The sequence below is a fragment of the Varanus komodoensis genome, unplaced genomic scaffold, assembly GCF_004798865.1.
Source record: "Varanus komodoensis strain SLA01 unplaced genomic scaffold, ASM479886v1 scaffold1, whole genome shotgun sequence".
NCBI classification, from domain to species: Eukaryota; Metazoa; Chordata; class Lepidosauria; order Squamata; family Varanidae; genus Varanus; species Varanus komodoensis.
Genome location: NW_025335268.1, coordinates 17,703,157 through 17,715,910, shown reverse-complemented (window position 1 = coordinate 17,715,910; position 12,754 = coordinate 17,703,157). Strand labels below are relative to the sequence as shown.

Sequence of the window (12,754 nt, the reverse complement as noted above, 5' to 3'; positions counted from 1 at the left end):
ATGCATAAAGCAAGAGTCAGTACTTATGAGCTAATATTAAAGGCACATTCATTCATTTTACATATTTATTTAAAGCATTTATATACCATTTGATTAACACAATGCTCTAAAAATAACCATGATTACATAATAACCATCCATGTTAAGCCATGTTTGCACTCTCTTTTAGGATCCAGATATGTCAAGGATCTTGCTTTTACAAATCCCAGCAACCAGCAGGCTCGAAAAGGGTTTACAAAATTATTAGAAACAGTTCAAACAATAAACATGCACAGTTGAGGTCAGTGGATTTTTTGGGAAGTGGAATAAAACTGTGTCCAAGTGTCTTCATTTTTTTAGTGGTCAGTCTTACAGAGGTGGGCAAGTGTATGCTTGTAGCTTTCTGATTTATGTAGTCTTGTTTGGTTGATGTCAGCTGAAGTGCAGTTGGTAACATACAGGAACTGACACGGGCTGCATAGAGACTCCTTTGCACGCAGTTGCCAAGCTGTCCATTGAAAATTGCCAGTAAAAAGCCAGGTGGTGTAGCAGTTAGTGCACTGGATTGGCTCTCCAGAGATCCATGTTCCAGTCCCCACTCACCGATTAAGCTCACTGGGTGACTCTCTCTCAGACTCTCAGTCCATCCTCCCTCACAGGATTGTTGTGAGGATAGAAAGGAGAGGAGGAGGCCTGTATAAGGGTCTGTATAAGATTCCTTCAAGGGGAAGAGAGGTGGGGTATACATGTAATGTAAAAAAGGGCAAAAAAGCAGGAGAAAAGGTGCTACAGTGTAGGGGGGCGGGGTAGCAAAACGAACTCTGCCTTGGCAATGTAAGCTTCTGGATTTGAAGCATTGAAATGCCAGTTCTCAGTGACCTGCATGTGTTTGTTATTTGCGTGGATCTCACCTGGTCACTCCACCCCACTGAGCAGTTGCCTTGCCTTGCCTTGCCTTGCCTTGCCTTGCCTTGCCTTGCCTTGCCTTGCCTTGCCTTGCCTTGCCTTGCCTTGCCTTGCCTTGCCTTGCCTTGCCTTGCCAAGGACTGTCTGGGAACCTCAGAAACTACAACGGTCAGTGCTGTGAAAAAGAAGCTGAGAAAAATGAGAGGTGGATTCATATCTCCCCTTTCTGGAGTAGCTGGAGACCCAGAGAAACACTGTGTACACATTATAGTGCAGCCAGCTCTGGGGCAGGGCTATATCTTAGAAAAGATGGTGAGGTTTTGAGGGATGGGTTCCCAGTATAAACAGTATAATGAAAAGGCAATAAAAAATGAACATTTTGTAGTATGGGTCCTTAGTGTTTTCAATTTTTTGTAGAAAACTGGAAAGGCTACAGGAGAACATTTCATCTCTCTGGTGCAGCCAAGCTTATCTGATGTGTGATTCAGCTATTAAATCAAGACCAGCACTGTGTGGCCAGTTTTCCAAAAGTCACAGTGTGTCTAAGAAAGGCACATCAGTCTCTGATAATGAAATGAACACTTTCAGCTTTCAAAACATTTTAGAATATGACGATGGGAAGATTCTCTTTCTTCAGAAATGGGAAGGGGATCCTGTGGTCCACTGTAGCTTCCAGTATGTCTGGCTATTTGACTGTGTTTTCTGGGGCTTATGGAAGGTGGAGTCCAACAATATCTGGAGGGTCATATGTTCTTTCAACTTCCTCGACTCTCCTTTAAAGTGTGTGTGTTTTTAAATGCTAATAGTGTGTATTATAAAACAGCATCACGTGCATCAATTGTCCAACTGTAAGGAAGTTTTCATTATTCTGCTGCTGGTTAAACCCAGCAGCACTGGATGCCACGGAACAAGTGGTTGGCTATATTGCTCATATTTCCCAATTGTAATGTTAGATGTACAAAAGGAAGATGATGTGCATTGTGGCTTCAGCAGCAGCCCCCCACAGAAAACACGGCTGTGATCTAAACTGCAGGCTATCAGGTGGGATTACTGGCTAGGCCACAGCTGTTCAGGTAGAGTCATACCTGGTATGACAGTCAAAGCTTACAAAAAGGACCTTGTGACACAGAGGCCACTTGAGCCTCTAGTAAGGGTGACTGAATCAGCAGGTACACCCAGACCTGATCCTTGAGTGGGAGGACAGCCTCTTCTGGAATGGACTGAGCACCCCTCACCTGCATTAATGAACTGCCCACTAAGTACCTTTGTCTTCTCAGCACTTACTTATCAGTCCTCCTCATGTCCATCACTGCTCTAATGCACTGATTTACGACAGTCACTGCCTCAGCTCTGTTGGATGAAAAGGAAAAAGATGTCTGGGCGTCTTTTGCATATTAGTGACATCTCAAACCAACTTCCAGATAGCCTGTCGTTGAGTAGTAGTCTGCCAGCATTGCCCTCTGGAATTTGCCACCCAAGTAGGGCAAAACCATCATGTGTTGCCTGCAGCACCCGACTTGGATGTGGTTCAGAGTGATACTGTGGTTGATGGCATTAAAGTCCACGTAGATGAGATTCAATGGATGGGCACTCCCCCTATTACTGTCCTGGCCAATGCGATAAAATCAATTATTCTTCTCAAACCAACCCCAAAGCCCAGTTGAAATAGACCTATCCAGTCTGCACCATCTTAGAATATCTGGAGCTGATTTGCCATTCTGGGTGAAGAAGGGAAAGGGAAGGCTGAGGAACCGTGGAAGAGGCTGAAGGACTTACCTCAGCCTGGAGTGTAAGGATTGTGCAACTGACCTATCTTGTGTTGTCATGTGGAAAAGTAAACTTGTTCTGTATTATAGTCAACCTTTCATGTGAGAGTGAGTGACTAATAGTCATAAGACTCCCATTTTAGAGAGTCATCTGGGTTAGGAGAAGAGAAAATGGCTGAGAAAAATAATACAATTTCAGCCATTACTCTAGTTAGCCTGAAGATTGGAGCCAAAGGCTTGTGGTGCCCCTGAGCAACTGCCAATATGAATTGTAGAGTTTAGGAAGGGAATCCTGGCAGAAGGAGGGAGGCCATTCATCTTTTGTGAATCCTGGGCATGAAGCAGGGATGGTCACCTGAGGGAAAATACAGTGACCTGGGTATGAGGACCCATGGCTTCACCGAGGAAGCTGTGTAAAACTAAAGTGCCAGGTGGCTAAAACACCTGACAAACATACTCCTGAGGGTTTCCATAGGAGTGGAGAACAGATGGGTATACCACAGTGTGGTTGTGGTTGGTGTTGTCATCACAACAAGGTATAATTAAGAGAGCCTTGACTTGACTGGAGAGAATAAGGAAGAGAAGGTCTAGAAACAAATGGAAACCTGTACTCGGTGGTCTGAAATTATACTAGTATTCTGGCCTCTCTATCTATTTCCCTGTTTTTCACCTGGAGATACAAAGGCTGCGATACTAGTATGATTTCAGATCAGTGACAACCAGTTTTCATTTGCTTCTAGAAAAGTTTGCTATTGGAAGCAAATGAAGATGGATCTGTTATTTCTGTCTTTTGCTTTCCAATCAGAACAGATGTAACTGTCATTGGAGTCTGGGGGAGATTTAAGCACATACTTAGATTTCTTCTAGTAAGGAATTTCAATGCTTAAACATTTTGTAAATGATTTTGTTGAAAAAATATTTTTGTCAAAAATAAAATTTTGATTTAGGAAAGAGATTATTTAATTTCTGCTTTGCTTCATTTGCTTTGCTTAGCTTTGGAATAATTGGCAAGACCTTTTTGTTTTCTTTGTATCCTGGAGTCCATGTCTAATTTTTCTTTCCACACTGTGGAACTGATACAGAATAAATCTGGCATCTTTGCCCTTGTATACATTTGAACAGTTTCTTGAGGTTAGCATTCCTCAGATGCATAACAGCTCAAAATATTAAAATACAAGTGTTTTCCTACTTTCGTATGCATTTAATCATTGTGACCTAGCAAAATATGGGTCATATCCATCAGTCTAGACAGATTTTTTAAAAGGTAAAAATTTGTCTCTTAAACACGTGTTACTTATATGTCTGTCATACTTGAGAGGCAATAACAGTGAAAACATCTGTGCCACAGCTGTAGGGAGGAAAACCATCCTTAGCTTGAGGAACCAATCAGGTAACCTTGCTTTTGCATATACATATAATGACAAATCGTGGTTATTTTCTAAGCTTACTTTCATTGTGTTTTGCAGGCATTACAGTATCTTACCAAAGCACATAAATGTGAAATCCAATCAAAGGACTGGGACAAAGATATTTCTTCTTTTAAGGCAGTGGCAAAAGGTGCTCTGGAGCTTGCTAATGGTATGTTTAGTATAAAATTTTGAAACAAATCAATATTGGTTATTTATCGGAAAATGTCATTTACCAGAAAAACAAAGTATGGGTATAACTTGTTGTGAATACTAATATGTGTTCTGGGGGATGGGGGAAATGTTGATGGTGTGTTGACTCTACTTTTATTCAATGTTTTGCCCTATTCTTGCCAACTTTAGAAAGAGACCTGCTGTGAGTAAGAAAGAATGAGAAGGCTAAAATTGACTTGTACCCTCTAAATGCTGAAATAATGGAAAAAGCAGCATTCACATTGAATTTCTGGCAACCTTTGTCTCAAGTATTGGACACTAAAGTGCTGTTGAAGAGGAATAGATGAAAAATGGTTTTTCTGCCAAGTTCCCTACAAGCAACACCCCACCAATCTAACCAACTAAAGGGCTTTCTTTGTAGATAGGCCTTCCATGGTTTGCAGGTGCCATGGTCCAAAATAAACGTTTTATGGCCCAAAATGGAAAAGGTTTAAATTTTTCTTGATGGTAAATGGAAAAATATCTGGTGGTGTTTTATCAAAATGACGAAAACCATGTCAAAAATGAAAACAATATTTGTGCTATTAAAAGGAGCTGCACTTTGGAGTGGCTTGCTCAGATCTCTCTAAAAATCCGATTCTTTTCTCTACCAATGTGGTTTGTCAGAAAATGAGTCTCCCAAGTTACTAGTAATTTGATTGCACATTTGAAAAAGGGAGGATTAAAAAGTGAGAACTAGTGTTGGGACAGACGTGTGACCAATCTATTCCATGAGCAATTCCCTCCCTCTGGGTATAACCCACACACAATGACCCAGCTGGGTAGAACCCAGGAACTCACTTTTTTACATGGTCAATATGGCACTATTTGCAAACCTGGATGTTGGGCAAGAAGTTGTTACTGGCTGACCAGAATTTTGAACAGGAATACTCCACACTACAACATTTTGTTAGTCTGTATTGCTTAGATACAGAAAATAATTTGCTGTATGCCAATGACTTGGGCTGCAATATTGACTATGATCAGGCAGCCATGTGTTTGCCTTTAATTACAAGTATATATTAGCCTGCATTCCTGTACACTTGTTAATAGAATGAGACTTACTGCTGAGTACATGTGTGTAAGATTAGTTGTCTTTGTCAGAAACAAAAATAATATTGCGTGTTACCCGATTCCTTCTGCAAATAAAAAGTCATTACCATGTACTTAATTATTTCTATTGATGCCCCCTTTAAGGAGGTTTTTAAGTAAGACTTTTTCCTACTGAAAATAACCGATTGACAGCTAAGTGATCATTTACTTCCATCATGCCAATAGCCTTTGTTTTGTTTTAACTTCAACTTGCAGTCTCAATAAAGTGCAGCAGAACCAAGACTAATTACCAAGAAGCATTGCAGATACTCTCTTCAGCTCGACTCAGCTTGCGCAGTTTGGTAGCCAAAGCAAAGGTGAGAATGAGAGGAGCACCGTTAAAGGGAATTTGTAACATAAATGCCATCTGAGGTCAATATGGAGTTCTGTTTGTTATTTATGGTACTGCAGAACTACTTGCATTTTATTTTAATGCTTCAGTTCTCACTGAAAGATGTTATGATGGGAAGGAGTGGGTGTAGATCCTATTCATAACTAGTCCTTTTTTTCAGAGAACCTTACCAGATGTAGTAGTTACAAATACCCCTCTGGGGAGCAGGTAACTATTCTCTATAAAAAGCAACTCTCTGCAGCATTTGCTGCCAGTGTTATGGTGTGAACACAGTGACTGAGGCTTTGCTAAAAATAAAAAGTAAAGGTTACTGGAGAACCTCTGGTGTTGCTTCTGTGGGGCATCTTACATAACTGGAAAACACAGAGAGATGGACGATCCTATCAAAGTGGTACGGAAGGAAGGCCACCCTGAAACGCTGCTAGGGAATGGTCCAGTACTAGTCTCTTGTCAAAGCCAGGAAGGCAGATGATAAGCAGAAATGCCCCACCTTTGGGGCTGGGTGTTCAGGTAGTCATGCCAATTCCCATAAACCCCATGCAGTTCTGTACCATCAGTTAAATTCATATAGGACTTTGGCTGAGAACCCACTAAAGAAGAGAGGATGCTCTGAGTTAGACTGTTTCCTTCCTCCACAGCTTTTCTCACTCTGGGTAGCCAGAAACTGCTAAAAAGAAACATGACGGGAAGCTGACACAAAGGCGTGCTTTTCCTTCCTCTTTGCCCCCCCCCCACCCCAAACTGAGCGGCTGCAGTTCTTTTGTCCTTGCCAAAAAATGGCCTTGAGCTGGTAATCCATGGAATAACAGTATTCCCCTTGAGAGGGCATGAGGGCTGCAGTATTACATTTTTCCATCACATTTTTCCATCTATGAATTAAAGGTTGGTTTTCCATACATGCCACCCCTTCATTTTCATCAGTCTAATGTACCCATCAGGAAGAGATGTGAGTAACTGTCCATGTGATGTTGCAGTGCTGAGGAAATCATGCACTTGAGCTGGTTTTGATCTGCCAAGAGCAGACTGGGAAGAACCTGATTTTCACTGTGCTCTTCACCAGTCAGGGGTTACATTTTCCATGGCTTTGAAAAGCTTGGTGTGTACAGTACCAACTGCAGCCTAATAGGATTAGGCTGCTTTAGCTTCTTCAACAAAGTTATCAAGGTTATTCAAGGCGATCATGAAAACAACAAACAAGCCCGGGTCCTGATTTTGCAGAATCTGTTCTGGGTTGTTGACGACTCTGGAAATTCTAGATCTTTTCCAAAATGGCTCCAAAATTTTTTCATCAGCCCACAATTGCCTCTGAAATCTGGTAACAGTAGATTTTGGCACCAGGGCCTTAGTGTGCCCTGCAGTGGAGTCCTGTTCTTTTCTCAATTTTCCATTTGTCAGTGTTTTGCTTTGCTCTTAAACGTTAATGGGTTCCTTGCGCTTCCTCTGGCTTACAGATTGGAAAGCTTTGTGGTATGACACCAAGTTCTTTGCTTCTGATTAGAGTGACAGCATCAATTACAGAGATGTTGTTCATTTGTTGTCCACAGAGTGACACTAGCATATCATCTTTGGTGAGGGTGTTCTCCACTGAAGGTGCCAGAAAGAAAGATCAGTGATCTTATGGAAGTAGTTGCAGTGAATATCTTTGTTAAACATAGTCATTTAAGATGAATTTCTTCCTTCTTGTTTAAGAATGAAGTTGTCGCCACAAACTGTTTTTTATTACTGTTATTTATCTTATACAGCAACTTTTTGCGGATGCCGTGGTTGGCAACATTTCCAGTGACCTAGCTGAAGAAGTGGCAGCTATGGAGAACTTGATAATGGAATTACAAGAACTTAGCAACCAGCTAAAGAATCGGACGTGAGAAAAAGAAGATACTTTCCCTGGAGGAAGGGAGGATAGGAGGGAGGGGCAAGCTTGGCACAGTTTGTGGGCTCCTGTTTGTGCTAAGGAGTTTGCAGTAAATCAAATACCCAAAGGCACTTTCTAATAAATATTTTTCCATACAATACAGCTTTTAATTGTGGCCAGCTTTGCAAAGTGTTTTTAAGCTTATGTCTGTTCAGTCTCAATTTGGGTGAATGTGTGATTACTCTTGGCCTAGGTTTTATAGAACAAACTGTTTTTTATTTAGAAATCCTTTTTTTACTTAGCATTAGTTCTGCTCAAGTGCATGGCATAATTGGCTCTTTTCCATAGCTGTGCACTTCGCAGATAGGAGAGATTAAAGAGTCCTGTTGATGTTAGATGGGGAAAGGAAAGGGGTACTTAGTTTGTTCTTGTTTTAATTGAGTTCAGGAAGAGACATTGAAGAAAATCAAACAAAAATGGGAATGGCTCTTTTCTGTGATGTTGAGAACAAATATAATGCTGCAACAGACCCAATTGTGATTGCCTTATCTCTGCAGTTTCCACACAAACAGTAGCTCGCACTACCGCAGCAACACTAACCACAGTCAACTCATTTGTTTTCTGCAAAGCTGCAGGCTCTGGCCTCTAGGAACTTGTCTGCCTTTCTAGAACCCAGGAGCATTGCAGAACCATCCATGGTTCCACTCTCCTATGTTCCCACACAGGAACTGTCAGAGCAGCACCAATAGCACCTGCTCGAGAAAAGTGTTGGCTCTGCATCCCCACGAATCTCATCTAAAAATGAGTGCTAGCAAGATCAACCTTGCTAGATCAGATCAGGACTGTTTAGTTATGCACTGCATCTCTAGCAGCACCAGCCAGATGCCTTGGGGAGCATTTGTTAGCTGGCCGTGAAGGGAGGAAACCATCTCTCTTCTTTTCTCCAGTATTTGCATAGCTGTTGTAAAGAGCTATTGGGCAGTATAAAAATGAAACGAAAGATGACAGACAGAGAGACAGAGAGTTGTATAAACTGATTTTACTTTTTGTGTATAATTACTGCATTCTGTCTGGAAGATCTCAAGTTCTTCATGCTGTACGTAATTATATAAATCTTATTAACACTGCCTGCCGTTACTTTTCCTTCATAGACTAAAACCCCCAACTTTTGTTGTATAGAGGTGCTTCAACCATGTCATCATTTCAATATCTTCTTTGGCTCAGCTACCTTTCTATAGATGGAGTGACAAGACTGGCACACAGTATATAATGTGTATTATTTTCAGTCTGCTTTCCAAGGAGTCCTGGCACTGAGTTTGTTTTTTCCACTCCTGCAGCATGAAGAATTGCCATTTCACAGTGCTTTCTACTGTGCCCAAACCATCTCCTCCGTATAATAAAATATTGCAGTATTTTAAGAGAACCTGAAAAGAGTGTGTTTATTTTCAGGTTTTTAAGGTGTTGCCAAACATGCATTTACTATGTTGAAATTATTTTTCTCTGGTATGTGTTGTGTTCCCAGTGTGTATACATGCACACCCAAATGAGTAATTCTGGATGCATTTACAAACATTTCTTATGCCAAAAAGCAGCTCCAAAGTTATATAGCATCTGTAAACTTAATAGGAAAAGGTACCTCTTCAGATATATACTTCTATGAGTGATCCTAAACATGAACAAATGTGGTTAGTGATATTCAGTGCCCTCTCTCATGCTACACATTAGTACACCTGGGTTTATCACTCTGAAAGTGCACAAATTAACATTGAAGCTGCCTTCCATGAAGTCCAATCATTGATTAGCCCAGCTCAGTTCTGGCTTCTCAGGCAGGCACTCAGCAAGCTCTTAGGCTAGGAGCATAGCACCTCAGGCCTGTAGATCAAACCCGCCCACCTGGGGTCACAATCCAGAGCTCCAGTACTCTCTGGATGGCCACAACCTTGGCCCCCAAGGCCCCAAGTGTGTGGCAGGTTCCTGGCTTTTATGTAGTCCCCACCCCCTGCACATTTTAAAAGGCTGAAATATCCTCTCCTTAGGCTCTATTATTGGTAGTAAGAACTTTAAGTTATAGCCTGATATTTTGGTTGTGGCCCTTTTGCACCCCCCCCCCCAATATTTGCCTACCACTACGATGTGGCCCCAAACACTACTCCAAAGCGGACCTTAACCCTCAGGCTGGAGATGGTTATCCAGAAAAGTCTCCTGCTTAAAGGGATGCAAACCCTCAGGATTTGCATCCCTTTAAGCAGGAGACTTTTCTGGATAACCTTTTTAACAGGAGATCCCACGGTTTGAATCTGGGATCCTCTGTGTGGAAACATGTGCTCAATCCTGACAACCCCTCCCCTTATCACAGTATACTTCATACATGAAGATGTATGCACACAGCATTTTGTGTACACCAGAAAAAAAGTGTGAATCACCTTGAAATGTTAGCCACTTGAAGTCAACACAAGGAAAATTGATATCATTTATTTCTTTTCTAGCACATTTAATACAGGAAGCTGCAAAATTCAAATACACCACAAAATATAATTTTTTCAAAGGAGACTTAAAGAATATTGTTTTCTTCTAAAACGCCAAACAAAAAACATAGGCTACCTTAATATATCCAGTTATGTCTTACTTAGAAGGCTGTGTAGAGCGTCTTGCAGTTTTTATTTCAGTATAGTTTTTCTGGTCACTAGCACAATCAGTTGGACAGGTGTCAGAAATAGTAAGAGAAAATGCTTCATCTTCTGTGGATTCAGAAGGAAAGTTGTATCAAAGGTTCTGAATTATTAGGGCTCTGCTCTTGTCACCCGCTCTCCTTTGCTGCCTTGGCAAATCCAGAAAATGCTGAATGCCTTCCAGAAGACTCAGGAGAAAGTGAAAATGTTTTTGCTGTGAATTTCTCAGCCTCATGAAGGGTATTCTCCTGCTTTTCATTCAAACCAATACATCTGGTCTACACCTTCTACTGACACTACAGGAATGTGGTGGAGGTAGAGAGAGAGATTCTTAGAGATTTTTCCTGATTTCCTTTCTGTCCCATGCAGTAGCATGTTGCATTTCTTTGATATAATGTAATTACTGTTGATATATCCTACAGGAATAATTTCTGTGTTTTCTACAGTTCCAGGAAGGGGTCAAAGAGTCTTGTGCTCCTCCAATCCAGTCTGAGAGGACTTGGCAGTTCTCCTTCCAGAGAAGAAATTAATTGGCCCTGTCTTTATGCTTCAGGGGGGTACACCATCCAGAGCTGCTGAATGCCTTTCAGGAGACTAAGAAAAAAAATCATGGTTAGGAAATTTCTATTATATTTTAATGATTACCAAAATCTGAACAGGGTTATTTTTTAAGGAAAAAATGACCCAACAAAAATAGGAATGGCATATGCATTGCATTCTTGGTATTTAAAAATAAACTGGAGTGCATTTAGGAAAAAATTAAACTCTGTAGGGTAAATGGCTAGCAAATTTATGGCAGTGTTGTCAGTAAGATTACTCAGATTGGCTGCTCTGTGTTCCAAAAACCATTTAAAATGCCCATGGTAATAGGAAAATACTTTTTTAAAATATCAAAAACAATTTGTGATTTGTCACAGAGGAAGGATTAGTCAAGAGAGAATACATGAGATTTAAGAGAAAGTAAGCAATATGTCTGATCTTCCATTACACTTACTATGATGCCCTAAATAGTTTGAGTGCTCAGTATGACATTTACTCTGTTAAGAATCCACTCTTTAATCACTTGATTTACACAGTGCTTAATGTAAGCAGTTATATCCTGGTAAATATCCACAAAGTTCTTGACACTTGTAGTTATGACTTATCATTTAAAAATAATTTCAGTGGCATATATACTGTCTGCTCAATACCCCAGTAATGTTGATCATGAAATCTGCACTGCCCATAAGCAGGATCTTCTGCTATTATAAATCAATGTGAAACATCTTTATGAAAACCTGACTCCTTTAGTAGAGAGGGGGTGGGGAAGACTGCCTGTTCTGGGAGAAGATGAAAGACACAAGTGATGTTCCAGTCCTAAGAACATGCGAAGAACAATACTGGATCTTGGTCTGCCAGGGTGCATCTAGTCCAACAAGCAGTTCAGAAATGTTAAGGACAGAACACCACAGGGAACAGAGGTGTACGCCCACAAATATGCTTATCAGACAAGGCTATCCATGGCTGCTAAGCATGATAGCTATAAGGCACCGGTTTTCAAGCACCGGTCCGCCAGCGTTTCCCGCCGCTCCGTGCGCGCGCACGACAGCAGCGTCTCGCTCGCCAGGACCAGCGCCGGGCTCGGAGTCCTCCCAGGAGGGGAGAGGCAGCTCAATGGGAGCTTGCCCGGAGCCGCCCACGCAGGGTCCGCCCTCTGGGCAGGGCGCGAAAACCGGGCCTTTTCCTGCTGTGTTTTCTGCTGGGAAGGGAAATGCTGAGGCGGCCTTGTGCTCTGTGTGCTTTCTCAGCCAGTCTGTGCTGGTGTGTATGGGGGTCTGGGGGCGGGGGGTCATTGTATTTCAGTATTTCATATTATGAATATTATTGTATTAAGTAACTTCGTTTGGTTTTGTATGCCTCTGCTGTTAGTATTGTATTTGAATTTGCATTTGCTATGAGCATAGTATTGCATTTATATCGATTTTGTATTTTGCTATTGCAAATTTTAGTATTCTTGAAAAGAAGCACTAGCAGATTTCCCAGTAGCCTTATTTGAATTACTTACTGCTCTCCAAAAATTTCAGTTGTATTTGATTACATTTCATTTCAATCTTTTATTCTTTTATTAGCATTTTTTACTGCTCAGTTTCTGGCTATTCCAGAGAATTTTCATTTTTGGTACTATATCTAAAAATGAATACACAAAATACTAGAAGCAGTAAAAATCATGCTTTTTATTTCTGCCTCAGCAGTCCCCGAAATAATTTTCCTATTTTTGCAGGTCGCCAACTGTAAAAAGGTTGAAAACCATTGCTATAAAGTACCTTGAGTTGGGGAATGTGAGCAGGAGGGTGCTGTTGCTTTCTGGCCCTGTGTGTAGGGTTCCGATTAAGTCACATAGTTAGCCACTCTGTGAACAGAATTGTGGACTAGATTGGCCTTAGGTCTGATTTTGCACAGTTGGTTTTCCATGCTTCTGTTGTGGTTGGCAATCTAGAACTTGAGGCATTTGACAAGTGCTTTGTGGAACATGTGGGTTT

General features: G+C 41.2%; 1 protein-coding gene across 1 annotated transcript in view; it reads left to right on the top strand.

Annotated features, from left to right (window-relative positions):
- Nucleotides 1–8,997, top strand: part of TTC27 (tetratricopeptide repeat domain 27) — a 96,554-nt gene extending 87,557 nt beyond the window's left edge. Inside the window, exons 18-20 of the mRNA XM_044452137.1 lie at nt 4,118–4,229; nt 5,579–5,679; nt 7,457–8,997. Coding sequence (XP_044308072.1) covers nt 4,118–4,229; nt 5,579–5,679; nt 7,457–7,579 — 336 coding nt within the window. The 3' untranslated portion in view covers nt 7,580–8,997. The remainder of the gene's footprint in view (nt 1–4,117; nt 4,230–5,578; nt 5,680–7,456) is intronic.
- The last annotated feature ends 3,757 nt before the right edge of the window (nt 8,998–12,754 follow it).